This window comes from Myxine glutinosa, chromosome 1 (genome assembly GCF_964187855.1).
Source record: "Myxine glutinosa chromosome 1, kmMyxGlut1.1, whole genome shotgun sequence".
Classification (NCBI taxonomy): Eukaryota; Metazoa; Chordata; class Myxini; order Myxiniformes; family Myxinidae; genus Myxine; species Myxine glutinosa.
In genome coordinates, this window is record NC_136261.1 from 279,100,211 (window position 1) to 279,127,406 (window position 27,196).

The 27,196-nt window shown below is 43.3% G+C and overlaps 1 protein-coding gene across 1 annotated transcript in view; it reads left to right on the forward strand.

Moving 5' to 3' along the window:
* The window catches only part of LOC137437879 (hexokinase-2), a 74,541-nt gene that overhangs the window by 5,863 nt on the left and 41,482 nt on the right, over window positions 1-27,196 (forward strand). Inside the window, exons 2-3 of the mRNA XM_068132576.2 lie at window positions 17,150-17,318; window positions 20,063-20,211. Coding sequence (XP_067988677.1) covers window positions 17,150-17,318; window positions 20,063-20,211 — 318 coding nt within the window. The remainder of the gene's footprint in view (window positions 1-17,149; window positions 17,319-20,062; window positions 20,212-27,196) is intronic.

A 27,196-nucleotide genomic window follows, 5' to 3' on the forward strand; every position in this document is an offset into this window, starting at 1 on the left:
ATTACCGGCCCATAATTCACGTGGACTTCGGGCAACTTGTAATACGTGCGCTTTTTATGACACATGCTGGGGATTTCCCTTCCTGCCAAACCTCAACTACTAATTACACTCCGTCACATCATGAGGTCCAACTGTTTTCGCACCTTGATGCTCTGGAATCCCAAAGTTGCGATAGTCTGACGACTTTAGGAGTTTTAGATGCTGTATTGGATTGATCTTGGTTAATTTTCCACACATTAAAACCAATCCAATATTGCTTATGACAACTAGAAAGTTCATAAAACACAATACTCTGTGCGTAGTTCAAGTATATATTTAAATTTTAATAAAACGATGATTTTACATTGTTAAAACATCCAGGAGTTTGGAGTGATGAAGTCTTATACACCACCCTTGTACACCACCCTACAGAAATGTCCAAGTACTGCAAAACTGGAAGTTATTGGAGATATTATGAAGGCTATTTGTGTTCTACAGGGTTCAAGTATATAATTCAATTTAAATAAAGGTTTATCGAGGGTTAAAGGGGTATAAATAAATTGATTCCGGGTTTAACTGCCGTTTTACACAGCGTCTATTACACCGCACTATCTAACACGTTACATGAGTTATCCGTGCCTGTTGTTTGTGTCCTTTATAAAGTCCTTAAAAACAGTAAGTTTCCTGTTTGGAATGATTTTTAAATTTTGTTTGACTGCCAGACAGACGAAGTAAAAATGTGATCTCACTCTGTGCACGCGAGATCGGTATGAATTCAAAGCCAAATTACGTTGACACGAGAAACTTGTGTTCCGATTCATGTTTGAAATATAACTTTCAATTTAAGCAAGTTGTTCTTCGATCATAAACTGATAAGACAGTTGGATGGACGTGAACGGATTGCTTAAGCAGGCCCTTCGCTTCGCATACATGGGGCAATGATGGTACAGAGCAAAAGTATTTACTTTGTTGTGACGTTCATTGAGATGTTTTAGAATTTAGAATACGTGCTGTATCAGTAGGCGAATGCCACAAAGGCATTCAGATGATTCTACTACCTTCTATCTACCTACTACCTTTATAAATTCTATCTACTACCTTCCATTGTTACAGTTACAGTTTGTGGAAACCCAATGATAACTTTAGTTAAGCTTGCAAACCTGTTGCTCCAGGGAGTTTGCATTCCTCAGTTGAAGTGAAGATTCCACACACTCACACCCACCTGCTGCGTATAGAATTCCACACTCGCTGCCACTCCCTCTTACACACCCCTCAACAGCGTGCCTCACCCCAATCATTCCTCCACATGTACATTTAAGGTTTCTCCTTCCTTCCGATTTTTTGCCACTTCTTTGCCACCTTTCTCTGAGCTCACCTCTGATGCTAACTCCCAGCCCCCTACCCACATCCAATTGGTTTCCTTTTCGTTATTTTTCTTTCACTCTCATCTATTCCTTTTCCTCCTTTAATAACCCCAAAATGCCTCCTGTTTTTTCATCTGCTGTTTAGATCCAATTTAATCCTCCCCGGTATGCAAACATTCAATTACCCAGGGGGCCAAATGGGTTTAACAGACGTGGCGTGCTGTAAAAGATTGGCTGCCAAATATCATATATATAATTATATATATATACAGTCATGTGAAAAAGTAAGTACACCCCATGTAAAGTTTTGACTTTTTCAACATATTTCAACATACAGCTATTTGATCTTCATTTCAACAATATTGATAGATAAAGGTGATATAATATAACAAATATCATGAAACATTTACATTTTGTAGTCCATTGTATAATTTAAATAAACATAAATGCAAATTTCGCATGTAGAAAAAGGAAGTACACCCTTGACTCGAATAGGTGGTATTGCCCCCTTTGTCAGAAACAACCTCAAATAGGCGTTTCTTATAACTGTCTACCAGTCCCTGACATCCACTGGGAGAAATTTTTGCTCACTCCTCCATGCAGAATTCTTTCAGCTGTGCGATGTTTGAGGGGTTTCTTGCATGCACAGCTCGTTTCAAATCCCCCCACAACATCTCGATGGGATTTAGATCCGGGCTTTGACTTGGCCATTCCAGAACCCTCCATTTCTTTCTTTTCAGCCATTCCTTGGTGGATTTACTGGTATGTTTAGGGTCATTGTCATGTAGCAAGGTCCACCTTCGGTTGAGCTTCAACGTTCCGACAGATGGCCTCACATTATCCTCAAGCACCCTCTGGTACAATGAAGAATTCATCGTGGATTATATGATGGTGACCTGCCCAGGCCCTGATGCAGCAAAGCTGCCCCAAACCATAATATTTCCACCACCATGCTTTACAGTTGGTATCAGGTTCGTGTGGTCAAATGCTGTCTTTGGTTTTCGCCAAACATGTCTTCTGGTACTGTGGCCAAATAGCTCGACCATTGACTCATCTGTCCAGAGCACATTGTTCCAGAAGTGCTGGTCTTTGCCTAGGTGTTCATTGGCAAACTTTAGTCTTGCCCTGATTTTCTTTCTGGACAGCAAAAGTTTCCTCCTGGCACACCTCACATGTAGATCAAATGTGTGCAGCCTCTTTCTAATGGTAGACTCGTGCACTTTGACATCAACAGTGGCAAGAGCTACCTGTAGGTCCCGTGATGACATTCTGGGGTTCTTAGAGACTTCTTTCAGCATCTTGCGGTCTGCTCTCGGGCTGAACTTGCTGGGGCGGCCTGGCCTGAACAAGTTGGCAGATGTTTGGAATCTTCTCAACTTGTAGATGATCTTCCGGACAGTCGAATGATTGATTTCAAATTGTTTGGAGATCTTTTTAAATCCCTTCCTAGACTCGTGGGCATCTATAACCTTCTTTCTGAAGGCCTCAGAGAGCTCTTTTGATCTAGACATGGTGACGCTGCACACTTCAACAACAAAGAGCAAACCAAACTAAATGTCTGAGGTTTATATAAGACAGGTTCCTCCAAGATCCTCTCTGACGATGTTCTAATCATTTGCACCTGAGCTGATGCACCTGATTCTAATTTTAGGTATTTGAAGTAGTGATAAATGTAGGGGTGTACTTACTTTTTCCACATGCAAAATTTCCATTTATGTTTATTTAAATTATACAATGGACTACAAAATGTAAATGTTTCATGATATTTGTTATATTATATCACCTTTATCTATCAATATTGTTGAAATGAAGATCAAATAGCTGAGTGTTGAAATATGTTGAAAAAGTCAAAACTTTACATGGGGTGTACTTACTTTTTCACGTGACTGTATATCTAGGAACAAAATGTATCTGGACAACCTTGACAACAAGCTACTGGAAATTTGTAGGAAGCCTCGAAATAACATGACCCTCTACGCGAATATGGCGAAGGAAAAACTTCATTCTAACAAACCAAATATATCATAAATAAATTGTTATTACTCCCTGAACCATTTACATCTCAATATCAAGGCATGTTTTGGGGAAAAACATTAAAGAATTGTTCAAAATTCATGCTCAATCCTGAATTTAATTGTTTTGTTTGTGAAGGTAACATTATAAGATGCATTTATATGGTGCTGTTAGTTATCATTGTCTGATTCACTGCTGCTTTCAAAGGTGGCAGTGTAGTGGGCATGGCTGCACTTCTTTTTCGATCCCCGACAGCGGCATCCGATACAACAGGCAATGTTCTTCTTCCCACATGAGCAGTTTGTGTTGCAGCTCTTGGTGCAGCCACAGGAGATCGTCTGCATCATCTGCTGTGGCCAGGTCGGGTGTGTACCTGGCACCAGCCTTCCATCATCCACGGCCCACCCAATGTCCTCACATGGTTCGACACTCGGTTTGAGATGATGTTGGAATGAATGCGTTCTCTGTTGGTGGCGGCAGCTTCAGCAGAGTTGACTTGTTGTTTCGGAACTTGTGAACTCAGAGCTTTCCAAGGTCTGAGCCCTCGAAGTTATCACCCTTGTTGGTATATACAGCGACCACAAGCTCCTTTGCCTGGTTCATTACATCTGCTGTGATCCGAGCGGTACCTTGATCTTCGTCTGCAAAGTCTTCCAATGTCGAGATGTCAGTTGTCTTGCTTCTGCATGAAGGCAGAGTAATTATGTGTGCTTCTTCTTTGCCATAAAATATGCCTTGATATTGAGATGTAAATGGTTCAGGGAGTATTAAATAACAATTTATTTATGATATACAGTCACGTGAAAAAGTAAGTACACCCCATGTAAAGTTTTGACTTTTTCAACACATTTCAACATACAGCTATTTGATCTTCATTTCAACAATATTGATAGATAAAGGTGATATAATATAACAAATATCATGAAACATTTACATTTTGTAGTCCATTGTATAATTTAAATAAACGTAAATGCAAATTTCGCATGTGGAAAAAGTAAGTACACCCTTGGTTCTAATAGGTGGTATTGCCCCCTTTGGCAGAAACAACCTCAAGCAGGCATTTCTTTTAACTGTCTACCAGTCTCTGACATCGACTAGGAGAAATTTTTGCCCACTCCTCCATGCAGAATTCTTTCAGCTGTGCGATGTTTGAGGGGTTTCTTCCATGTACAGCTCGCTTCAAATCCCCCCACAACATCTCGATGGGATTTAGATCCGGGCTTTGACTTGGCCATTCCAGAACCCTCCATTTCTTTCTTTTCAGCCATTCCTTGGTGGATTTACTGGTATGTTTAGGGTCATTGTCATGTTGCAAGGTCCACCTTCGGTTGAGCTTCAACTTTCCGACAGATGGCCTCACATTATCCTCAAGCACCCTCTGGTACAATGAAGAATTCATAGTGGATTCTATGATGGTGAGCTGCCCAGGCCCTGATGCAGCAAAGCTGCCCCAAACCATAATATTTAAAGCACCATGCTTTACAGTTGGTATCAGGTTCTTGTCGTCAATTGCTGTCTTTGGTTTTCGCCACAATGTCTTCTGGTACTGTTTTTTTTTTGTTGTTTTTTTGTATACTGAATCGAGGCTCGTGAAAGAGCTAACATTTACTTCACAAACAAATCAACCAGACAAACAAAATATACAAAAAGAGGGAGCAGAAGACAAGATGGGGAGAGAAGGGGAAGCACACAACCACAACATTTGAGAGCAGGGAGGAGTGTGGGAGGGAGAGGGCTTGGGGGGAGGAGGCGTGGGAAGGGGGGGGGGGGGGTATAAAACACAAGGGGACTGAAATCAGCGGGGGTAGAAAAGATCAAGGTTTTGGATGGGGGACGATAAGAGATGGTGGTGAACAGCTGTTTTAAAGACCTGGAGGGTGGAGTGGGATTGAAGAGAGTGAGGGAGTTTGTTCCAGAGGCAGGAGAAAAGAGGAATGAAGGAGTGAAGCTGAGCCAAAAGTCTTGATTTTGGCAGTTTAACCATAAGAGGGTTGCAGGCAGATCTTGTGCGACCTGTAGGAATATTTGGGGGACAGAGCCCAGAGAGAGCTGGGGGGGGGGGGGCAAGGCCAGAGAGGAGTCGGTAGAAGACGGAAAGACCACCAACCTGCCTGCGGTGAGTGAGTGAAAGGCCCTTGGAGTTAGCTTCATCGCGGGAGATTCCAATGATTCTGAACGCTCTGGTTTCAACAGCGTGAAGACGAGTTAGGTGTGAGGCAGGAGCACCAGACCAGAGGGGAGAGCAGTATTCCATAGAGCTGCGGATGAAAGCCTTGTATGTGGTGAGGAGCTCAGGTGTGCCAAGGAAGGACTTCGCATGACGGAGGATGCCCAGTCGGCGACTGGCTTTGGAGGCCAGATTTGAAATGTGGTTTTCCCAGGAAAGATCATGGCAGATAGTGAGACCCAAAAGCTTGAGTGACAGAACTTCTTGGAGAGGATTATTCAGAAAGTGGATGTGAGGGTTGTCCAGTCGGTCTTTTCGGAGAGACATCGTAAGAGTGTGAGATTTATCAGGATTGAAAGACATATTCCATTTGTTTGCCCAGTCTGTGATTTTGTCCAGGTCTGCAGAGAGTGAGGAGGCTGCAGACTGCCGATCTGAGGGATGAGGAATGGAGCGACAGAGAGTAGAGTTCGCAGCAAAGAGATAGAGAGGATTTTCAAGAGAGTCAGAGAGATCATTGATGAAGACCAGAAAAAACACAGGGCCCAGAACACTACCTTGGGGAACTCCAGCCTGAACAGGAAGAGGAGATGAGAGAAACCCATTCAGGGCCACACGTTGACTACGACCAGAGAGGAAGTCCGCCAGCCATGCGTGGAGATTTCCGTGGATACCAAAGGAGGAGAGTTTGGTGAGCAGAGCAGGGTGCCAGACCGTATCGAAGGCACGTGAAATGTCAAGGGAGACGGCTCTAATTTCCTGTTTGGTGTTGAGGACCTCCATCCATTGTCGAGAAAGCAGAAGCAGCATGTCCAGAGTAGAGTGACCAGGTCTGAAACCAAATTGATGATCAGAGATCAAGCCATTGGAGAAGAGGAAAGATTTCATATCTCAAGCAATGATGGATTCCATGACTTTGCTGATAATTGGGAGAAGGCTGATTGGTCTGTAGTTGCTAGGATCTGTTTTTGCACCCTTTTGTGCAAAGCGGTGATGTTGGCTGATTTCCAAGCAGATGGCAGATGACCTTGATCAAAAGAGAGGGTGAAGAGAACAGAAAGAGGGAGTGAAAGAGCGGAAGAACATGATTTTAGGACCCGTGGGCTGATGCCGTCAGGACCAGTTGCAGAATCAGAGTCGAGGGTTGACAGAAACTTCTCCACCTTGTCAGGAGGAAAGGACACAGAGTCCAGGAGCAGCTGGGTACGACTGGGTACGGTGGGTACAGAGAGGGATGGGTTTGGGACACAAGATTTAGAGGCAAACACAGAGTTGAGGCATTCAGCTTTTTCACGTGCGGAGTCAGCCGTTAAGCCGTTTGAGGTGAGGGAGGGGATGGAGTGGGAACAAACACCAGAAACAGATTTGACCAGATGCCACCAGGATTTGGAAGAGGGAGACAGATAAGAGAGTTCGGTCTTGAGAACGGTGAGATATTGTTTCCTGGCTCTCCTGAGGGTGGACACACACTTGTTTCGGGCTTTGTGAAAGGAAATGAGATTTCCTTCCGTTGGATTTGCCTTCCAGGAGACGAAAGCAAGTTGTTTCATGGCAAGAGCCTCACCACAAGATTCCGTGTACCATGGACGGGAGGAAGGGTATGACAACTGAAGACGAGATGGGATAAATCTGTGCATGAGAGAGAGCAATTTACTTTGAAAGAATTCCCAGGATGAGTTGATGTCAGAGGCGGTAGAGATGGGAGACCAGTCCAGATGATTGATGGCTGCTTGAAGACCGTGCCAGTTGGCTTGAGTGAAATGCCAGACTCGTCGACGTTGAGGAGGCTCTCTGAGAATGGTCAGAGAGATGTCCACTTTAACAAGCACATGATCAGATGAGCCGATTGGAGCAGAAGAAGAGCAGCAGACATTTTCAGGGAAGTTTGACATAACCAAGTCCAGAAGAGAAGATGCTCCGTTGACTGAGATCCGGGTCGGGAAATTGACAGATTGTGTCAGTCCCAGTGAGTCACAGAAATCCTTTGCTGAAGAGCCATGGCTGGTGAGAGAGGAACCCACACCCAGCCAACTGGCATGGTGACAATTGAAATCACCACATATGAGGAAGAGAGAGTTGGGATGGGTAGATAGAAGTTGGTCCATATTATCAGACAGCGAGATGTAGATGGAGTCATCACTGTTTGGTGGACGGTACAACACACATATGAACAAAAGGTGGGAGCGAAGGGGAAGCCGTAGCCAAAGGTATTCCCTGGGGGTGAGGTGGAGAGAGGGCAGTGGAGGGCGAGTGAGGAAGAGAGTTTTTTATAAAGATAGCAACCCCACCTCCAGGACGAGGCTCAGGTCTATCATACCGGAGGAGGGAGTAACCTGGGAGAGATACCAAGGCATCAGAGACATCATGAAGGAGGAAAGTTTCTGTGAAGCAGATCACATCTGGTTTGTCAGAAGCAACCTATATGGAGAGATCAGTCAAGTTTGAACGAAGGCCCCGGATGTTTGAGGTCCATACCGTTAATGAAGAGGAAGGGGGAGCATCGGGTACAGAACAGGGGGGGGGGGAGGGGTAGGGTAAGATGTGGAAGAGGAGGAAGAGGTAGGGAGAGCTGTTGAAGGTGTGTCAGAGATTTCAGAGATTTCAGAATAGCTTGGAGAAAGGGAAGAATGGGGCGGACAAAAGGTTTGATGGAGATTGGGTGAGGCACAGTGAGGTGTTATTTGAGGAGTGGGAAGAGCGAGGCATAAGGTTGGCAGAGATGAAGGGGGAAGAAGCAGGGAGGATGCTTTGAGGAGGAGGAGGGGTGAGAGGGGAGTCTAGGAGGGGAGGAGCGAGGGAGTGTCTCGGTGGGGAGGGGTGTGGGGGGAGTTTAGGAGGGAGGGGAGGGAAGGGGCAAGGGGGGAGATTTGAAAGGGATGGGTGATGGGGAAGATTTGGAGGGGAGGGGGATGGGGAAGTTTTGGAGGGGAGGGGGATGGGGAAGTTTTGGAGGGGAGGGGGGATGGGGAAGTTTAGGAGGGAAGTGGGGATGGGGAAGATTTGGAGGGGAGGGGTGAGATTGGATTTTGAAAAGTGTACGATTCATGGGAAACGAACATTTTTTGCAAAATGAGTTTGAGACCTTCGAATCAAAAATACGTTTGAGGACGCTGAAGGAGGGGTGGAGTTCTGGATAGTTTAGGGAATGTAGAAAAGAGGAACTGTAAGAGATGGTATTATTTTATTTTTTTGGAATGAATAGATTTGGTGAGCAAGACGAAAGCATCCTTTTGCAGGAGAAGAAGAAAAAGGTGTTATAATATATGAGAGAAAATAGTTGTTCAAGGGAGAGATTATACATTTCTAACCACGTGATCGCGTGATCGCGAACAACGTGAACGAAGAACGAACGAACAAATAAGAACAAATAAACAAATAAACAAATAAGACCTGAGAAGGAAATCTTTTTTGGGGTTTTTATTTTTTTTTGAGTAGAGATATTAAACAAGGAGGTATGGGGTGAACGACTGGGACGAAACAGAGAACGAAAATAATTGCAGCGCATTCGACGAACCGCTGAGAGAAAAACAAAACCACAAGGTCGGAGACGGTACGGTAGCCTAAGCCTACGAGTACTAGGCCTCAGAATACTCGATACGCATTAACCGACAATTGTGTATACATGTACGAAAAATTAGCACCGAAAATTTTCCTAAAGATACGCTATAGGTACACACACCGAAAGATAGATACAGTCTAGACAAAAACACAATTGTGAAAGATTACTTAGCTTCGAACGCGTGAGCGCATGGAACAGCTTCGAAAAGACGTGACCTCGCCGTGATCTCGCGAGATCATGATCCAAAATCTGTGGCCTGTGGCCAAATAGCTCCACCTTTGACTCATCTGTCCAGAGCACATTGTTCCAGAAGTGCTGGTCTTTACCTGGGTGGTCATTGGCAAACTTTAGTCTTGCCCTGATGTTCTTTCTGGACAGCAAAGGTATCCTCCTGGCACACCTCCCATGTAAATCAAATTTGTGCAGCCTCTTTCTCATGGTAGACTCGTGCACTTTGACATCAACAGTGGCAAGAGCTACCTGGAGGTCCCGTGATGACACTCTGGGGTTCTTAGAGACTTCTTTCAGCATCTTACGTTCTGCTCTCGGGCTGAACTTGCTGGGGCGGCCTGGCCTGAACAAGTTGGCAGTTGTTTGGAATCTTCTCCACTTGTAGATGATCTTCTGGACAGTCGAATGATTGATTTCAAATTGTTTGGAGATCTTTTTAAATCCCTTCCCAGACTCATAGGCATCTATAACCTTCTTTCTGAAGGCCTCAGAGAGCTCTTTTGATCTAGGCATGGTGACACCGCACACTTCAACAACAAAGAGCAAACCAAACGAAATGTCTGAGGTTTAAATAAGACAGGTTCCTCCGAGATCCTCTCTAACGATGTTCTAATCATTTGCACCTGAGCTGGTGCACCTGATTCTAATTTTAGGTATTTGAAGTAGTGATAAATGTCGGGGTGTACTTACTTTTTCCACATGGGAAATTTGCATTTATGTTTATTTAAATTATGCAATGGACTACAAAATGTAAATGTTTCATGATATTTGTTATATTATATCACCTTTATCTATCAATATTGTTGAAATGAAGATCAAATAGCTGTAAGTTGAAATATGTTGAAAAAGTCAAAAACTTTACATGGGGTGTACTTACTTTTTCACGTGACTGTATTTGGTTTGTTAGAATTAAGTTTTCCCTTCATCATTGCTCAAGGAACATGGATAAACCATAATGGCTGATCTCCGCTGAAGGTGCCATATTCGCGTACAGGGTCATGTTGTTTAGAGGCTTCCGACAGATCTCCAGGAGCTTGTTGACAAGGTTGTCCACATACATTTTGTTCCTAGATATGGACAGATAATGATTTTTGGTAGCCAACCATTTACAGCACACCATGTCTGTTAAACCTATTTGGCCCCCTGGGTAATGTGACATGACACATGTTCATGACAAACATCTGCTATGGTTTTTGTGTTCAGGTCAGGACCTTTGGCTGAATTGCAAAAGCTTTTTGCAATCGCTGTCATGCTGACCTGTGAATGTGAAGGTTCTCCACCCTCGAGTTTCTGATAAAGTTGATCTGGGAGGTTAATTAACACGCCTAAAATGACTATCCCTTCACTTATGTATCTTTCTTTTTAAACACGACAACTACTCCTGGTCCTGCTTAGGCGAACATTACTCTGAAGCTGGTAGTTTGAGACCCTGCAACCTGTAGGTGTCGTTCTCCTTTTTGTGTATCGTGTAGATTTATTTCATCTTGGTTTCTGTGTCCTCTCCATTTTCTGTCGCCTTGCTAATGCTGTTTGGTCATGTGCTCGTTTTCTTTTTTTAGTTGTCCTTTCACCTGATTTTTTTAAACCTTATGCTCAATCAGCCTATTTTTGTTACGTACTCTCAACTAATTTTAGTTGCTCTCTTCAAGTTGCCTTCCCACTCTCGATTACACTCATCATAACACTTTTTTCTTTCCTCACTATGAAGATCCATACAGGAGAGCGACCTTCCAAGTATTAAATGCTCAATATGTGAAAAAGGTTTCTCTCAAAAAGGCGATTTGAAATTACATATGATGATCCATACAGGAGAGCGACCTCACAAATGTCATGGGTTGTCATGTCATGAAAGGTTTCTTGCCTGGCCACGTGGGGCGCTGTTAGTGTGTACTGAAAAGACTCACTTTTGCCACCAGCCCACATCAACCCTGTGCAAACTTCACATGGGAGAAGTTTATTTTGTATCCCGTGACATATCGTGACATATATTTGTATTGGGCCCAATTTGTCCTTTAACTGACGGGCGTGTATTATTAATTTAATTGTCTATCGGAGCAAGAAGCAGATCCTGAGATTCGACTTTCTACAGGCTAGTCAATACATTTGTGGGCTGGCAAGATGGCTGAGAGGTAGGCACACTCTAGCGTGGGTTTGAATCCCGACCCAGCTATAAACTCTCATCCCGGTGTTTCCCAGGCAGGGTGGTTCATCAATGTGTGTGCCGTGCCTCTGATGGACGTTAAACTGGGTGTCCTGTCTACCAGCATTAGTCGGTGGACGTTAAAGACCCCACGGTGTCCTTTGCTCAGCTATCACTGAGCGCGCAGCCTGGCCAAGTTTCAACTTCCTACCCTGACTTGCTATGTCAGAGTGGTAACCTGTCCAGGATTGTAACCCAAGACATAGAAACTGTTTTTGCAGCACCAACACTCAGTATATAGCATGGTTCATTATTTGATCCTGTTACCGCGATAACTTGTGAACCAGTGTTGGGATTCTGACCAAATTTGGTACAAGTATGCAGAATGAGGTAAAGATGAACTGATTAGATTTTGGTGTCGAGGTCAAAGGTCAACGTCTGTAATATGTGTATAACTTGAGAACGGCTGAAGTGATCTAATGCAAACTTGGTACAAGTATGTATAATTATGTAAAGATGAACTGATTATAATTCAGGGGATAAAGGTCAAAGGTCAAACTCCGTAATAGGTCTAGAACTTGAGTACGGCTGAAGTGAACTATGTTAGGTCTTTCACGAGCCTCGATTCAGTATACAAAAAACAAACAAAAAAAAAACTAATTCAAACTTGGTACAGGTATGTATAATGATGTAAAGATTAATTGATTCGATTTTGGGGTCAAGAGGTCAAAGTCTGTAATAGGTCCATAACTTGAGAACGGCTAAAGTTATGAAATTCAAACTTGGTATATAGAATGATGCTAAGATTAATTGATTCGATTTTGGGGATCAAGACGTCAAAGTCTGTAATAGGTCTATAACTTGAGAACGGCTAAAGTTATCAAATTCAAACTTTGTATATAGAATGATGCTAAGATTAATTGATTCGATTTTGGGGGTCAAGAGGTCAAAGTCTGTAATAGGTCTATAACTGGAGAAAGTCTAAAGGGATCTAATTCAAACTTGGTACAGATATGTATAATGATGTAAATATTAACTGATTAAATGTTGGGGTCCTGAGGTCAAAGGCCAAAGGTTAGGGGTCATGTCAGGTAAAAATGTGATAACGTGAGAACAGCTGAATGGATTTAAATCAAACTTGGTACAAGTATTTTAATAATAATAATAATTCTAATTCATTTATTTTGTATAGCGCTTTTCATGAAGCCCAAAGGCGCTTTGACAGAGTGCAAAACATAATGCATAACAAAACATGAAAACAACAAGTGCAAAAAGACAAGAATCAATAGGGAAATATTTAAAGCAAAACGAGGGAGAAGGAGAAGTGATAGTCAGGGGTTAAATGCTGTGGGTTGAATGTTGAATGCAGTGCTGAACAGGTGGGTCTTGAGTGATGTTTTGAATGTGGTGAGTGAGGAGGAGTCTCTGATGGTGTGAGGTAGTGAGTTCCAGAGGGTGGGAGCAGCGATGGAGAAGGCCCTGTCCCCCCAGGATCTGAATTTGGTCCGGATGGGGGGGGGGTCAGGAGGTTTGTACCAGCAGAGCGGAGGTTGCGGGTGGGAGTGTGTCTGGAGAGGAGGTCAGCCAGGTAGGATGGGGCCAGGTTATGGAGGGCTTTGTAGGTCAAGAGGAGGATTTTGTACTGGATTCTCTGGGAGATGGGGAGCCAGTGAAGCTTGTAAAGGACGGGGGTGATGTGGTCACGGGTCCGGGAATGGGTGAGTAGACGGGCAGCGGAGTTCTGAATGTATTGGAGTTTATTGGTGATTGTTGAGGGTGAACCATAGAGGAGGCTATTGCAGTAGTCCAGATGGGAGGTGATGAAGGCGTGGATGAGGGTTTCTGCAGCCGTGGAGGAGAGGGATGAGCGGAGACGGGCGATGTTTTTCAGGTGAAAGAAGGCTGTCTTTGTGATCTGTTTAGTGTATTTGTCGAAGGAGAGGGTTTGGTCAAAGATGACGCCAGGATTCCGGATGAGAGAGGAGGTGGATACTGGGATACCGTCGATGTTGAGGGCAAAGTTATGGGTGGATTTTGTGAGCGTTTCTGGGCCAATGGATTGCGTTTTTGGGCCAATGGCGTTTTTGGGCCAATTAATGATTTAATAATGTTGGCGGAGGCTTATCGGTCGACGTTGTGACGTTGAATAGTGTCATTCTAGTTCTTTCTTGTTTGCTTTTGCTTGCATATTGTTACGGGAATGTGATAAGGGGATATTGTGAGTAATATAGCCGAGTTATGCCATTGATACATGTTTAGTGTAAGAATGTGGTATCTGTTTGAAAATGATAAGTCACATGTCAAAGAATATATTAGGAGCTGATAATCATGATTCCTCTCCCTTCCATATGTCTGAACCCCCGCTCTCATACCCTTCCCTCCTTGACCCCTTAAATCATTAATTTGTTATCTGTCCATATGTGTTTTGTGATAAGGCCACAGAAAGTGAGTGGCTCCAATCCGAGCACGACCAAGACTTTCCAGGACCATGCGCTGAACCAAGGAATAATAGACGCCATGGCAACAGTGGGCATGCCGTGGCACAAGTTGGTTTGAGGGGAGAGCCAATAGGTCCACAGTCACCAGATAATTGTAGCTTGCGGGTGGTCAGATTCACTGCAGTTGTTGTCAGAGTTGGAGCTTGAGAGAGAAGTTGCCGGTCAGCTCACGGCAGCTCGGGAAGAATTGGGTTTTGCAATTGAGTGGAGTCTGGCATGCGTGAGTGACGCCATGTACAAGCGTGCGTGTTCCTGGTGAAAAGGAGCTATGCGACTAGGCCCTGAACGTTGCGGTCTCTCTCTATCCCTCTGAAAACCCTCTCTCGCCACCAGTCCACATCAACTCTGCGCGAGCATCACACGTGGAGAGGTTTCTCTTGTATCCTGTGACTTTTATCTGTTTAAGACACCAGTTCTATGAAAAAGCAAGGATACGGGCTCGTTACACCGCCGAGATATCATGGCCAGATCATACGTATTTGGAACCCACATTGTGTTGCCCTGACGAGCCCAAATATGGGTGAAACCGGTCGGTAGCTTCACTTTTCATTTGTTCAGTGACAGCATTTGACTTTGATATTCTTGCACTGCTAGAGGCCCTTCTGGGTTTGTCATCATCCTGATGGTATCATCACGGCTTTTGGCCAGGTCGAACCGTTTCAATAATCCCATTTTTGCATTCAGGGTGTCTGTAAAGTCCTTGTGCAACTTTGAATTTTTATAACTTTTGATGTACCTACGATAGAAGCAAACTGTAAATGGCATATTAAAGCATAATTCATCAAGTTTTGTTAGTGTTATTGTTGGTGTTGTTGTTGAATCCACAATTCCCCTGGGATTCTTAACGGGTTGACATTTTCTGATGAGGCAACTTGTACATCAGTGGTAGTCAACCACCGCAATTACCACATTTTGGAGACAGAAAAACCTCAGCAAGTCCGGCAACATTAAAGAGACTCGCCAAACATCAACGTCTGGTGTTCGCTCACCGAGTCACGCATCATTGGTCCTTTATTATTTTGGAATTTTTTCAACAGTCTAAGTCTGTTTCTCTGTCTGTCTGTCAGTCTGTTTGTCTGTCTGTGAACAGAATATCTCAAAACGTTGTGAATGGATTCAACATTTTTTCAACAGTTTTTGTTTTTGTTGACATTGTTGACATTTTGTTGGAGAATTTTTTTGTTGACATTGGAGAATTTTTTCAACAGTCTAAGTCTGTTTCTCTGTCTGTCTGTCAGTCTGTTTGTCTGTCTGTGAACAGAATATCTCAAAACGTTGTGAATGGATTCACATGAAAATTGGCGGAGAGGTTGGATATGTGACGAAGATGAAATTATTCGATTTTGGTGAAGATCTGAATCTGGATCTGATAATTTTTTTAAGTGATTCTTCACCATTGAGAGATGTAGGGCAAAAAACGATATATAACATGATCTCAAAAGGTTGTGGAAGGATTCGGACGAAACTTGGTGAACAGGTTGGGTGTTTGCCAAGGACAAATTGATTCGATTTTGGTGAATATCCGATTGACAGTCGTAGTCCCACCCTCCCCTCTTGGCACTTCATTGCCCAATGTGTAAATATGCAGTTACACCTACTTTTCATGGAATCTTTTTCTAGTTTCAAAGTGCTGAGCTTAACACAATTACACAGCAGAATTACAAACAGGCTATTTTTGTTTTGCCAATTTTGTAGTTCAGCGATGCTGTCCAAACGTTTAACCCTTTGTGTGCTGCTGTTGCAGATTTGTGACACGATGACAAAAATTTTTTTTCCGATAACGTTAAAAAAAAATTTTAATGCAAATTTTGAAAAAAAGATGCAGCACACAAAGGGTTAAAGTTGTTGTTTTTTTTTTGCGGAATTGTGTGTCATCCCTACATAGGAAGTCTTCCAACTTCCTGATATATCGTCAATTAAATTTGAAGTTTGAGATCAGATCTCAAATTGACGATTATGTGATTATATAAAATTCATGAAAGTGACAAAAAAATCATCTTCTTCATAGCCACTTCAAAATCATTTTCCCAGAAACGTTTCCCCCACTTTTTAAAAGCAATCAATGCCCCTGCCTGGTCGGCGGATTCGCCAATGGCGCATGGTTCTTGAACCCCCGACCCCTACGGAAATTATGGACGGAAGTGGTGACTTCTTGTCCATACCCAGCTGTGTGTCCATCCGTGCGTTCATAGCAGAATTTTCTCTTACTTGTGAATTACTAAATGGATTCCAACTAAATTTGGCAAAAGTCCGGACTGTAATACAAAGATGAAGTGATTCGATTTTGGGTTCAGCAGGTCAAAGGTCATGTGACCTTTAATTGAAAATATTTGTTATCACAACTTGTTAACTACAGAATGGATTTAAACCAAACTTGGCACAAGTATGGACTGCAATACAAAGATGAAATGATTCAATTTTGGGTTCAACAGGTCAAGTGAGACAAAGTGGTTTCAGTCATGTGCCATGTGAAAATCCTTTTGCAGATCATAACTCGAGTGAGAAGGATTTGATGTTTTCTTTTTCTACTTCTCTTTTCTCTTTTTTCTCGCTCTCTCTCTCTCTCTCTCTCTCTCTCTCTCTCTCTCTCTCTCTCTCTCTCTCTCTCTCTCTCTCTCTCTCTCTCTCTCTCTCTCTCTCACTCTCCCTCTCATGTGACCTTTAACTTTTTATGTGACCTTTAACTTTTTATGTGACCTTTAATTGAGATCAAACATACCAGTGGGTTGACATCTAACATGGGTGGCAGCATATCCATTGATGCATTCTATTATTTGTACTTTTATTTATACCTTTTCTAGTAATGCCTCTTGGGTGTTCAGGACCTTCACATTAAAGTTATTCTTTGGATTAAAATATGTTTTATTTATTTTATTTATTTTGGAGTTACCTTTTTGGGCAGGTGTTACAGAATAATGCATTGGAGAATAATAAATGGAATCAACAGAATGTTGATTGAAGTAAGTTAATCGCCGTGGGAAGGATTGGAAGCTGATGTTTCAGGCATTAATCCTTCGCCCGAAATGTCAACAAAAGCATATGTAGTGGTCTCCTCTGTTTTTTTGTTTTTTTTTCGCCCCCTCTTGTCTTTCCACTGATCCCAGCTTTTCCATGAGCCTTGCGTTGCTTTCCGTGAGCATTTTTGTTTTAAAATCCCTTTATCTTCTAACCGTTTTTTTTCCCTGACCTCACATCCAGGTGGACAAAGTTCTCTATGAAATGAAGCTATCCCCAATACGTCTGTCAGATGTGGCTAAACGTCTGGCGATTGCCATGGAGAATGGTCTCAGCAGGTGTGAAGGCCAAACCTCTGCAGCCACAGTCAAGATGCTTCCAACGTTTGTGAGGTCAACACCTGATGGAAATGGTATTCAATATTTTGGACTTCTTCTATTCATCCTAATATTTAAGTTGAGGCCTTTAAGTATAGGCTACAGATTTTACAAATGGAACCACAGGTGGATTATTTAAATGCTACAAAGTGTGGCTACACATTGACATTATAAACTAGAGCGAAGTCGATGGAGCGACATCACAAATCCCCAAGCTTTCCACCTAAACAAAGTTTAAAGAAAAAGGTTCCACTAGGAATGACCCAATATGAAATTTTGAGATAGTTTTTTCATATTTTGACCCCTGTGACCGTCAGCCCGCATCTGGGGAATGATCCAGATGTCAAATCCCAAAAAAATTACATATTTCATGCGTCCCCCAATGTTGATTGCACATACAAAGTTTCATCAAAACATGTTTAAAAATGTGAGCATAATTGCAATTTTTGTATTTGGCCTTTTGACCCTGCCCCAAGGGATGGGGCCAAAATGATATTGCCCTCACACCTAGCCATGTGGTAATCATAACTACCAAGATTGATGAACTTCTGCACAACCGTTTATAAGGAGATAGCATTACAGACAGACAGAGGAGCCGATTACAATATCTCTCCCCCATCCCCATTTTTTTTTTTTTTTTTTTTTTTTGTATACAAGATCGAGGCTTGTGTAAGACCTAACATTAATGACAAAAAAATAGACGGACACATAAGACATAATAAAGGGAGTGGGAAACAAGAGGGGGAAGCACACAAGTACAACATTTGAGAGCAGGGACAGCAGGAGATCTGTGGGAGGGAGAGGGCTTGAGGGGAGGAGGGGTGGGAAGGGGGGTGGGGGTGGAAGAGGTAAAAACCACATGGACACAGCTAGGTCTTCCAGGAAAGAAGTCGGTATTTCAAAAAAGTGGATCAAGAAAAAGAAAAAAAAGAATAGAAAGAAAAGTGGTTTCAGTGAAAGTGGATCTGGAGTGAATTAACGGGGGAAGAAAAGATCAAGGTTTTGGATGGGGGAAGATAAGAGATGGTGGTGAACAGCTCTGTTAAAGACCTGGAGGGGGGAGTGGGATTGAAGAGAATGAGGGAGTTTGTTCCAGTGGCGGGAGAAAAGAGGAATGAAAGAGTGAAGGTGAGCATAGAGTCTTGATTTTGGCAATTTCACCAGAAGAGGGTTGCAGGCAGATCTTGTGCGACCTGTATGAGTATTTGGGGGACAGAGCACATCCAGGGCTGGGGGGCTAGGCCAGAGAGGAGTTGGTAGAAGACAGACAGACCACCAACCTGCCTGCGGTGAGTGAGTGAAAGGCCCTCAGAGTTAGCTTCATCGCGGGAGATTACAATGATTCTGAAAGCTTTGGTTTCAACAGCGTGAAGCCGAGCTAGGTGTGAGGCAGGAGCACCAGCCCATAGGGGAGAACAGTATTCCATTGAGCTGCGGATGAAAGCCTTGTATGTGGTGAGGAGCTCAGGTGTGCCAAGGAAGGACTTCGCACGGCAGAGGATGCCCAGTCGGCAACTGGCTTTGGAGGCCAGATTGGAAATGTGGTTTTCCCAGGAAAGATCATGGCAGATAGTGAGACCCAAGAGCTTGAGTGACAGAACTTCTTGGAGAGGATTGTTGAGAAAGTAGATGGGAGGGTTGTCCAGACAGTCTTTTCGGAGAGACATAGTAAGAATGTGAGATTTGCAGGATTGAAAGACATGTTCTACTTTTTTGACCAGTCTGTGATTTTGTCCAGGTCTGCAGAGAGTGAGGAGGCTGCAGACTGCCGATCTGAGGGATGAGGTATGGAGCGGCAGAGTGGAGTCATCAGCAAAGAGATAGAGAGGATTTTCCAGAGAGTCAGAGAGGTCATTGATGAAGACCAGAAAAAGCACAGGGCCCAGAACACTGCCTTGGGGGACTTTGGTTTTTTAGCTCACCTGGAATGTAGTTCCGGAGAGCTTATGGGATGGCACGTCATTGGTCCATCAGTCCGTCCGTCAGTCAATAAACACTTGCAACTTCTCCAAAACTGCTGATAAAATTGTGACCAAACCTGGCTAAAATTATATTTGGTAAGTTGCAACTAAAGTTTGTTCATGGCATCAAACCAGACAGTAATCATAGAATACTTACCCCGTGCAGTTCCTAGAATACCTACCCTGCGAAAACTTGGTGTGAGCCAACTCTTCTGCTTTTTAAGGGTTATTTTCTTTTAATGGGACAAACAATGGCTGCCATAGTTTGTCCATGGCATTAGAAAATTGGGGTCTGTGGCAGTCTATGGGGAATTGCCCTCCCCCTCCCCCAAAATAATATATTTTTTTGTTTGTTTAAAGTCTTATGATTACGTTAGTATGATTCTACATGCTGCCCTGTCTCCTAGCAACCATTGAAATTGCTTTAAATGACCGTGATACTGTTTACAAATACCTTTAGTTGGTGCAGTACACTGTGTATTCCACAAGTTGAGCGCCCAAGTGTATTGCCCATATTTTTTCAAAAAGTGTGGAGATAAGTATTAGTGTCTATGCAACTGATTAGGCTTGCACCCTCTGCTGTCAATTTTCTGAATTAACCTTTCAGATCATTATTTATTGGGCTGTGTCTGTAGATTTATGGTCTGGTATTACATCTATGGTCTGATATTGAAGTACAGGGGGAATAAAGTCCTCCCAAGCAATACCACACCATCAGGAACAAGCTCAAGAATATAATGTGTTGGTGTTGATGTCTACATTTCTCACTGTATTAATTCCTTTGCCTCCCTACTTTTATATTTTCCCTTGTCCGCCAGAAAACGGGGAGTTTCTAGCATTGGATCTTGGTGGAACAAACTTTAGGGTTTTGAGAGTGGTAGTTGCTTCGGGTGGAGAAACCAGAGTTTCCATTGACAGTGAACTCTTTGCCATTTCCCAGGAAGTCATGCAAGGCGCTGGAGAACAGGTAGGTTTTGGAATTGGGCCCTAGCATGGAATCAAAGTTGTTGTTGATATATCTAGTTTTGTTCTTTCTGATCAAATATATGCTGGGGAAAAAATTGAGGTTATTCTCCCAACAATATTCCATGACTTGTGAAGCTTGTTCTGGGACTATCTTCGTCATACAGAAGTTGTGGTTCATGGAGAGGGATTTAAGAGGTTTATTTATCCAGTTACTAACGGTCAAAAGTTTTAGAACACCTCTATTTTTCAAGTTTTTATTGAAATTTACGCAGTTTAATGTCTCGATGTACTCTGAAATTAAGCATAGAACAAATAAACAATTCGAGATAGAAAAAAGAAATCATAGAATCATTTTGTTTAACAAAATGTAATTTAAAATTTTGACTCAGCAAAGTAGCCACCTTTTGCAGATATAACCGTCGAACACACTCGTGGCATTCTTTCTACAATGGAAATCAAATATTGTTCAGGAAGTTGATGCAAACAATTCCTACAGGTGTCCCAACCTCTGCTGATTACTTGATTACAAACCCCCTGTCTGTATAAAAGCAGTATTGGAACAGACTGTTATTACACCCTCTGAAGCATTATTTGGACAATATTGCACTGCAGGAAGTAGTATATTGCTATCATAATGGCGAGAAAAAGGCAATTAACAAAGGAAGACAGACAGACCATTATAACCCTTAAAAGTGTAGGTCTTTCCTTTAGAGAAATTGCAAAGAAAGCCAAGGTGTCAGTGAGTACAGTTTCCTACACCATCAAAATGCACTTGGAAACTGGAGGAAACTCTGACAGGAAGAGGTCTGGCAGACCAAAAGCCACAACAGAATCAGAAGACAAGTTTCTGAGAGTCAACAGCTTGCGTGATAGGCGGCTCACAGGACAACAGCTTCAAGCACAGCTTAACACTGGTCGAAGTAAGCAAGTCTCAGTTTCAACTGTGAAGAGAAGACTTCGAGCTGCAGGTTTGACAGGTCGAGTGGCAGTAAGAAAGCCATTGCTAAGATGGCAAAATAAGAAAAAGAGGCTTGCCTGGGCCATGAAGCACCGCCAGTGGACTACTGAAGATTGTAAGAAGGTCTTATGGACCGATGAATCAAAATTTGAAATATTTGGTTCATCACACAGGGTTTTTGTATGCCGTTGAGTAGGTGAAAGGATGGTTCCTCAGTGTGTCACACCAACTGTCAAACATGGAGGAGGAAGCATGATGGTCTGGGGCTCTTTTGCTGGATCCAGAGTCGGCGACTTACACAGAGTGACTGGCACCCTGAACCAAAAGGGCTACCACAGCATTTTGCAGCGCCATGCATTACCCTCTGGTATACGCCTAGTTGGTCAGGGGTTCATCCTACAGCAAGATAATGACCCTAAACACACCTCCAGGCTATGTCAAAACTACCTTCGAGGAAAAGAACAAGATGGTAGGCTTCAAATCATGGAATGGCCAGCACAGTCTCCAGACTTAAATCCCATTGAGCTGGTTTGGGATGAACTGGACAGAAGGGTGAAAGCAAAGAAACCTACAAGTGCAACACATTTGTGGGAACTTCTGCAACAGTGTTGGGAAGAACATGCATCTGTTGGGAAGAACTCACAGAATCTTGTTTCTCACAGTCTGAGAGTCCTTTAGGTGCTTTTTTGCAAACTCCAAGCGGGCTTTCATGTGCCTTTCACTGAGGAGAGGCTTCCGTCTGGCCACTCTGCCATAAAGCCCAGATCGGTGGAGTGTTGCAGAGATGGTTGTCCTTCTGGAAGTTTCTCCCATCTCCACACAGGATCTCTGGAGCTCAGCCAGAGTGACCATCGGGTTCTTGGTCACCTCTCTTACCAAGGCCCTTCTCCCCCGATTGCTCAGTTTGGCCGGGCGGCCAGCTCTCGGAAGAGTCCTGGTTGTTCCAAACTTCTTCCATTTAAGAATTATGGAGGCCACTGTGCTCTTGGGAACCTTCAATGCAGCAGAATCTTTTTTGTAGGCTTCCCCAGATCTGTGCTTCGACACAATCCTGTCTCTGAGCTCTGCAGGCAGTTCCTTTGACCTCTTGGCTTGGTTTTTGCTCTGATATGCATTGTCAGCTGTGAGACCTTATATAGACAGGTGTGTGCCTTTCCAAATCATGTCCAATCAATTGAATTTACCACAGGTGGACTCCAATCAAGGTGTAGAAACATCTCAAAGATGATCAACAGAAATGGGAGGCACCTGAGCTAAATTTCAAGTGTCATAGCAAAGTGTCTGAATACTTATGTAAATGTGATATTTCAGTTTTTTCTTTTTAATAAACTTGCAAAAATTTCTAAAAGCCTGTTTTCTCTTTGTCATTATGGGGTATTGAGTGTACATTGATGAGGGAAAAAATGAATTTAAACGATTTCAGCATAAGGCTGCAACATAACAAAATGTGAAAAAAGTGAAGGGGTCTGAATACTTTCTGAATGCACTGTATATCCATATACACTGTATATACAGTGCCCTCCATAAGTATTGGAACAGTGAAGTCAAATTGGTTGTCATTGCTATATACTCAAGAAATTTGGATTTTCCATCAAAAGATGACTGAGACAAGAGTACAGAAGTTCGGCTTTTATTTCTTGGTATTTCTAGGTACAGGTATATATGTTTTTACACTTTCTTTGGTGTTTTTACCATTGTATAACCTTTTGTACATTGTAGAACTGAGCTTTTTATGTTCAGTTCCCCGTTTTAGGTAAGCATAAGTATTGGAGCAGATGAACGTAAAGTAAATTAAAGTGGTATAATAGATAGTATTTGGTTACATATATCCCTTGCATGTAATAACTGCATTGAGCCTGTGGCCCAATGATGTTACCAAATTCTTGGTATCTCCCTTTGAGATGCTTTGCCAAGCTTTTACTTCAGCCATTTTCAGTTGTTGTTTGTTTTGGGGGGGTTCTGACTTTAGTCTCCTCTTCAGCAAGTTAAATGGATGTTCCATTGGATTTAAATCTGGGGATTGACTGACTTGGCAAGTCTAAAACCTTCCACCTTTTTCCCTGATTAACTCCTTGGTTGCATTGACAGTGTATTTTGGGTTAATGCTCTTGCTTGCAACAACGGTGAAGCACCGCTCAATGGGTTTGGAGGCATTTTTTGTACTTAAGCAGACAATGTTGGTTTATGCCTACTGCCTCCAAAGGCAGACTCCCAAGGCAAAAGCAAAGGCTAAAACCAAGACTAGACATTCACAGCTCTTTTATGTGTGAACAAATCAATGCAACAAGAAACACCTGAGCAACAAGAAACACCTGTCAGTCTTTTTTTTTTTTTTTTTTTTTTTTTGTATACTGAATCGAGGCTCGTGAAAGAGCTGACATTTACTTCACAAACAAATCAACCAGACAAACAAAATATATAAAAAGAGGGAGCGGAAGACAAGAGAAGGGGAAGCACACAAACACTTGAGAGCACACAACATTTAAGAGCAGGGAGATGTGTGGGAGGGAGAGGGCTTGGGGGGAGGAGGCGTGGGAAGGGGGGTGGGGGGGTGTGGGAGAAGTATAAAACACAAGGACACCAAGGACTTCCAGGACAGAAGTTGGTATTTCAAAAAAGTGGAATTGGGGTGAAATTAGCAGGGATAGAAAAGATCAAGGTTTTGGATGGCGGAAGATAAGAGATGGTGGTGAACAGCTGTTTTAAAGACCTGGAGGGTGGAGTGGGATTGAAGAGAGTGAGGGAGTTTGTTCCAGAGGTGGGAGAAAAGAGGAATGAAGGAGTGAAGGTGAGCAGAGAGTCTTGATTTTGGCAGTTTAACCATAAGAGGGTTGCAGGCAGATCTTGTGCGACCTGTAGGAATATTTGCGGGACAGAGCCCAGAGAGAGCTGGGGGGGCAAGGCCAGAGAGGAGTCGGTAGAAGACGGAAAGACCACCAACCTGCCTGCGGTGAGTGAGTGAGAGGCACTTGGAGTTAGCTTCATCGCGGAAGATTCCAATGATTCTGAATGCTTTGGTTTCAACAGCGTGAAGACGAGCTAGGTGTGAGGCAGGAGCACCAGCCCAGAGGGGAGAGCAGTATTCCATTGAATGTTTTCTTATTTATTATTTTATTTATTATTTTATTATTTTATATTCTTATTTTATTATTCCATTGAATTCCATTTGTTTCAATACTTATGCTAACCTAAAATGGGGACACTGAACATTAAAAGTGCTGTTGTTCAACCATGGTAAAACATAATATATGCATAGAAATGCCGATAAATAAATGCTGACCTTTTATATTCTTGCCTCGTAATCATCTTTTGATCTCAAATCCAAATTTCTTGAGTATATAGCAATAATAACAATTTTTATTTCACTGTTCCTATATATCAATATATATATTGTCGTGCGAATACCCTCCGGTTAATACCAGAGCTTGCGAATGACCAAACGGATTTAATTGAGGCGACGACCAACTTGGATACGACTATAAAAGCACGGGAGAAAGAAGTGAAGAAGAAGAGGCAGCGAAGTGCTTACCTAAAGCGCACCGACTGCAGCTCCGATCCTGGAGGAGATTAATTCAAACAAAACCGAAATGCTGTTGTTACGGATTCCGGATTTAGGTGAATTACTATTCAGGTCATGGCTTATTAATGTTTATTCTATTAAAGGTTGTTGTGGTTAAATGGTTAGAGGCGCTCCTGATAACAGGAGACCGGAAACGGGATGGTGAACCGGAAGAAGAAAAAAAGACACGAGGTCCTGGAGAAGCGGCCATCTTCTTCTTCCTCGCCCAGCTCTGACGCGAGCGGTGTCGATATTGATTATAGCGTTGGGAACGCTGAGTTTGAAAAGCCCGTCTGGCGAGAGGAGTTACCTGCGCGGGGTGATTGCCTGTTACGTGTCAGGTTGCCGTGGCTTCCTGGAAGGAACCAAGCGTCCGGCACTGTTCGCCTCGACGCCTCCGAGGGCGTGTACGGGTCGCACCTTGGGCCTCGCGCGCTTTGTGAGCCGCACTTTGCTTTGCCCGCTTTGCTTTGCAAGGAGGTGTGCGCTACAACAGCTGTTCCCGGTACGTGACGTGCACGTTTGGAGCACGTCAGCCAGGGGTCCGTTCAACCGCCCGTGTGCGGAGAAGTCGACCTTCACCTTGGTCTGGAGGGGCCCAGAGACATTGTGAGGGACAGTGACTATTGAGGGGTCATGAGTGGGGAAAGGGGGGAAATATATGAGATGGCCATCTTCGTAATATTGTGGATTGATTGTTGATTGTTGTTGATGGATTGAGAATATATTATTAATTAATCCGGATCCTTGGTGTGGGGTTGCTTATTGACCTGAATTGTTTGTGTCTTTCATATTGATTGCATTACGAAAGCGTATAAATCATATATCTTTCTGGCGGGGTCTTCCCACGGTCCGGGGGTCACCCAGACCAGGTAGTTACCGGGAGGACCACGTAACAGAATTGGGGGCTCGTCCAATTGAATTCCGGGATCTAAAATTGTATAACATAATAAAATAATAATTTTTAGTAATTAAAATTTAGTAATTAATTATTAATTGGAAAAATTTTGAGAAATTGTGGTAAAGTCTTGGGTGAAGGTTAACAGGTGTTAACGATAGTCACCATGGCGTTTGTTGCACAGAACTTTGCGGTAACACCTAGTGAGGCACAGTTCCGAGCGTTACTAAAAGCGGACCTCTTGAAATTGGCCAAACATTTTAACTTGGAGGTCCGAACTAATTTGAGGAAGGCAGAGTTGCAGACCGCGGTGATACAATCTATGGTGGGATTAGGAACATGGGACGAGTTAGCCTGGGAGTGGCTACCCGAAGAACCAGAAGACGTTGAGCTCCGGAAACTGGAGTTGCAATTACGGAGCCAGGAACGGATCAAAGAAGAAGAAAGGAAAGCAGAAAAGGAAAGAGCAGAAGAAGAAAGGAAAGCAGAAAAGGAAAGAGCAGAAGAAGAAAGGAAAGCAGAAAATGAAAGAGCAGAAGAAGAAAGGAAAGCAGAAAAGGAAAGATCAGAAGAGGAAAGGAAAGCAGAAGAGAGGAGAGAAGAGAAGCAAGCAGAAGAAAGGAGAGTGGAACGAGAACTCCAGGAAAGGTTAGAAAGGATGAAAACAGAGGAAAGGAAAGCAGAAAAGGAAAGAGCAGAAGAAGAAAGGAAAGCAGAAAAGGAAAGATCAGAAGAGGAAAGGAAAGCAGAAGAGAGGAGAGAAGAGAAACAAGCAGAGGAAAGGAGAGTGGAACGAGAACTCCAGGAAAGGTTAGAAGGGCGAAAAGCAGAGGAGAGGAGAGCTGCAAGGGAACTCGAAGCAGAGGAGAGAAAAGCCGAAAGGGAATTAAAGGAACGTGACATGGCGCTTCAGCAAGAAATTAAATTCAAGGAGCTGGAGTTAATGAGAGAACGGGGAGAGGTACCACCCTTGCTGACTGGGCTGACACCTAGCCAGAACACCTGGGATGTGGGCAGACATGTGAGGCTGGTTCCACCCTTCAGTGAAAGGGAAGTCGCTAAATTTTTTCCACACTTTGAGAAAGTGGCTCGACAGTTAAACTGGCCGGAGGAGGCCTGGACCATACTAGTGCAAAGTGTGCTGGTGGGTAAAGCTCAAGAGATTTATTCGGCGCTACCAATGGACCAATGTGCAGATTATGAGGTATTGAAGAAGCACATTCTCAAAGCGTATGAGTTGGTTCCTGAAGCTTACCGGCAAAAATTCAGGAATGCCAGGAAGAGGGAGAGTGAGACCCATGTGGAGTTTGCCAGAGTGAAAGAAAACATGTTTGATCGGTGGTGTGAGTCAAAAGGAGTCGGGAACGACTTCGAAGCATTGCGTGACTTGATCCTGGTGGAGGAATTTCAACAGTGTGTCCACGAGGACATCAAAGTGTACCTGCAGGAAAAGAAAGTACCGAAGTTGTGGGACGCAGCCACCATGGCAGATGATTATGCCTTAACACACCGGATAGGGGTCCACGAACCTAACTCCTCGCCTAGATTTCCACAGGGGAGTTGTTGAACAG